The 3,395-nt window shown below is 33.9% G+C and overlaps 1 protein-coding gene across 1 annotated transcript; it reads right to left on the minus strand.

Annotated features, from left to right (window-relative positions):
- Nucleotides 1–594: 594 nt before the first annotated feature.
- Nucleotides 595–1,905, minus strand: LOC122289246 (zinc finger BED domain-containing protein RICESLEEPER 2-like). The gene has a single exon (XM_043096223.1). The coding sequence runs from the start codon at nt 1,903–1,905 to the stop codon at nt 595–597; it is 1,311 nt and encodes a 436-aa protein (XP_042952157.1).
- Between the last annotated feature and the right edge of the window lie 1,490 nt (nt 1,906–3,395).

The raw sequence follows: 3,395 nt of genomic DNA on the forward strand, positions 1-3,395 counted from the left end.
TAGAACTTAGAAATTACCTGAACTATCATGACTCATATCATCCCAAACAAAATCAAATAGAACAACCAAATTGTCCAAATATTACAAAGTAAACTGTCTAAATATCATATAGCAAATAATATAGACTAAACAAAAAAAAAAAACAGACAAAACTAGAAAACTGCCCAAATGCTCCATTTTTTCAACATGCTCAAAAAACAAAATGTAAGTTTGTATGGGCCTATTGCTGTGGCAAGGGAATATGAATTTCTGATGAAACATCCATCTATTGACAAGAAAAAAATAGTAGTTAGTATTTTTGTGAATAAATTAATAATAGTAAGTATAATATAGTATAATAGCAATAGGCAATTTAAATAAATAAAATACACTTACAGAATTTGTGGATGATCTTTTAAGCCCATAGAGTGCTCTAACCAAATCAGACCTACATAACAACATCTGGATAGTTTCAGTCTTCAATGAAGCTCTATGAGGATCAATGACTCCACCTCCTGCGCTTAATGTTGATTCTGAGCTAACTGTGGTAATTGGAGTAGCCAAAATATCTCGGGCCAGTTTGGACAAAGTTTAAAACTTGAGACTATTTGTTTTCTACCATTCCAAGGCATCAAAACTTGCATCTGAACCCTTTTCACAAATATAAAGGCTCTCCTCTAAATAATTGTCCAGTTTTGATTTACTAGGCTGCATGGTATCAACACTTCTAACAAAAGATTTAAATAATGACTGGCCACTCTGCATGCTTCTCCCAGTCCTAACACTTGAGGAAGAACCAGATACATTCATTCGAGCATTATCCTGCTCTCTTTGTGCCTCAAGAGTTGAATTGTATTCATGAACATACTCATTATATAACTCAAGCAACATAGCAGAGACATGATCAATATTCTTAGCAGCCTCCAGCCCGTGATAAATTAAAGGAAAACAAAACTGGATCAGGACCATTTTTAATCTAGGATCCAACACCGCAGCAATTGACATTAATAGATTACACTCCCCCCAATATTTGTCAAACTTAGCACTCATTTTTCTTACCATTGATTTCATGTACTCATTCTCATCTCTACTCTTCTTACCTAAGATGTCCTTCATTCTCCAAACTTCAGAAAGAAATAAGTTTGTTGTTGGGTAATCACTTCCAGATACAATATTGGTGACTTCATTGAAAATAGCTAATAGTTGACAAACATTTTCAACTTGCCCCCACTCTTCAACAGTTGGAACCCATTCAAAACATCTATCTCTATCACCATATCTAGGAAAAACTTCTTTGAATTGAATTGCAGAATCCAACATTAAATAAGTGTTGTTCCATCTTGTAGGCACATCTAAAATCAGTTTCTTTGAGGGCAATTGTAACTGTTTTGCAATTTCACTAAACTGTTTTAGCCTACTCTCTGATGCTACCAGATATTTTATACCATCTCTAACACAATCAACAATATCCCTAATCTCCCCAAGTCTATACTGTACAAGTAAAATTGTTATATGTGCACAACAACGTACATGAAACAGTTGGCCACTTACAGACAATGTTTTCTTCAATCTAAAATAATCTTTCAAGATACGAATGGCAACATCATTAGAACTAGCATTGTCAACAGTAATTGAACTAATTTTATTATCAATACTCCAATTTTGGAAACACTTTTCTAAAGTATCATCAATAAGAAGGCCAGTATGTGGAGGTGGCACATTACAAAAGTTCAAGACATGCCTCTGAAGGTGCCAATCAGAGTCGATAAAATGACATATCACTACCATATATGAAAGTTTTTGACAAGAAGTCCACATGTCAGTTGTGATATGAACCTTATTCACATGTTTAAGCAAAGCCCTTAACTTTGTCTTTCCATTCTCATAAGTTCTCATGCATTCTTTTTTTGCAGCAGCCCGAGACATTTTTTTCCCAATATGGAGTGTTTGCACTCATGAATCTATTAAATACCACATGTTCCATTAAAGAGAATGGATATTCATGGTAAAGTATCATATGAGAGGCAAGCTCTCGGACCCTATTACGATCATAGGTAAAGTTTGAGACAGTGAAGGCACCATCTGCCTCCTTAGACTCAACTGCTAAGACTTTTTGTTTTTTCTTAGACCCCATGTATGGCAAACAAGTCAGCAGGTGCCTACGTAATGTAGTGGTAGAACTTGAGCGAGAAGTTTTAAATAACATTTTACACCACTTACATTGAGGCTGTTTAACCCCATCGTTATCAATTTCAACAAAATCCTTCCATACATTAGAAGTCCTCTTTATTTTATTTCTTTCATAGGCTACTGTTTGAACTTCTGTGGAAGGGCCCTCAGTAGACACAGTATTAGGGGCTTGAGAATTTTGGGCAGTGTCTCTATCATTATCAGATATGGCCTCTACTAAGCTATCCCAACAGAGTTTTCATTTTCATACTCCTCTACTGGATCAACATCATTCACTGGATCACCCATTTGGTGGGATCTAATATTTTGTAAACACAAAACCAGAAACATACAATAAGCATATAAACACTGACCAAAAATCAAAACAACGTTTCAACTTGGTGGCTCAAGGTGCCACCAGAAGGCAAGGATGCTAAAAGATGTTAAAGTCAAAACAATTTCACAATAACAGTTTTGTTATACAGCCCTGCCTTGATGGCTCAACGTGCCTCCAAAAGGCAAGGCTGATATAGTTGATTTAATTCAACTAAAAAAGATGTTAAAGTCAAACTAATTTGACTTGAACAATTTTAGTATACAATCTTGCCTTAGTGGCTCGATGTGCCTCCAGAAGCAAGGCACCTCAACAATATAAACATAGAAGAAACTGGATAAAACTTGTCAACAAAAACATATTAAACACAATACTATTTCATACTTGTAATTAGAACAGAAACACAAAACAGATTGGAACAGATTAATCAAGCAACACAATTTTATGGCATAATTAAATACTTTCTCAAGAACAATGTATAAACATTTATAATCAACCAAAACAGATTCTTTCTTTGCATATTTAAGTACTTGAAATTAGAACATAAACACAAAACAGATTGGATAAGAATTAAGATGAATCAAGTAACACATGGTAAAGATAACAACATTAAATACTTGAAGCAATCACCATATATGATCCTTTATAATCAACCAAAACCGATTCAAAAAAGTATATTTAAATACTTGAAATTAGAACATAAACACAGTTACACAACTACAAGACAGATTGTAAATTAAATACTTGAAGCAATCACCATAAACGATCCTTTATAAGCAACCAAAACAGATTCAAAAAGTATATTTAAATACTTGAAATTAGAACATAAACACAGTTACACAACTACAAGACAGATTGTAAAAGATAAATCAACCAATACATGTTAAATAAAACATGCACCACTACTTAAGGC

The sequence above is a fragment of the Carya illinoinensis genome, chromosome 12 (assembly GCF_018687715.1).
Source record: "Carya illinoinensis cultivar Pawnee chromosome 12, C.illinoinensisPawnee_v1, whole genome shotgun sequence".
Lineage (NCBI taxonomy): Eukaryota > Viridiplantae > Streptophyta > Magnoliopsida > Fagales > Juglandaceae > Carya > Carya illinoinensis.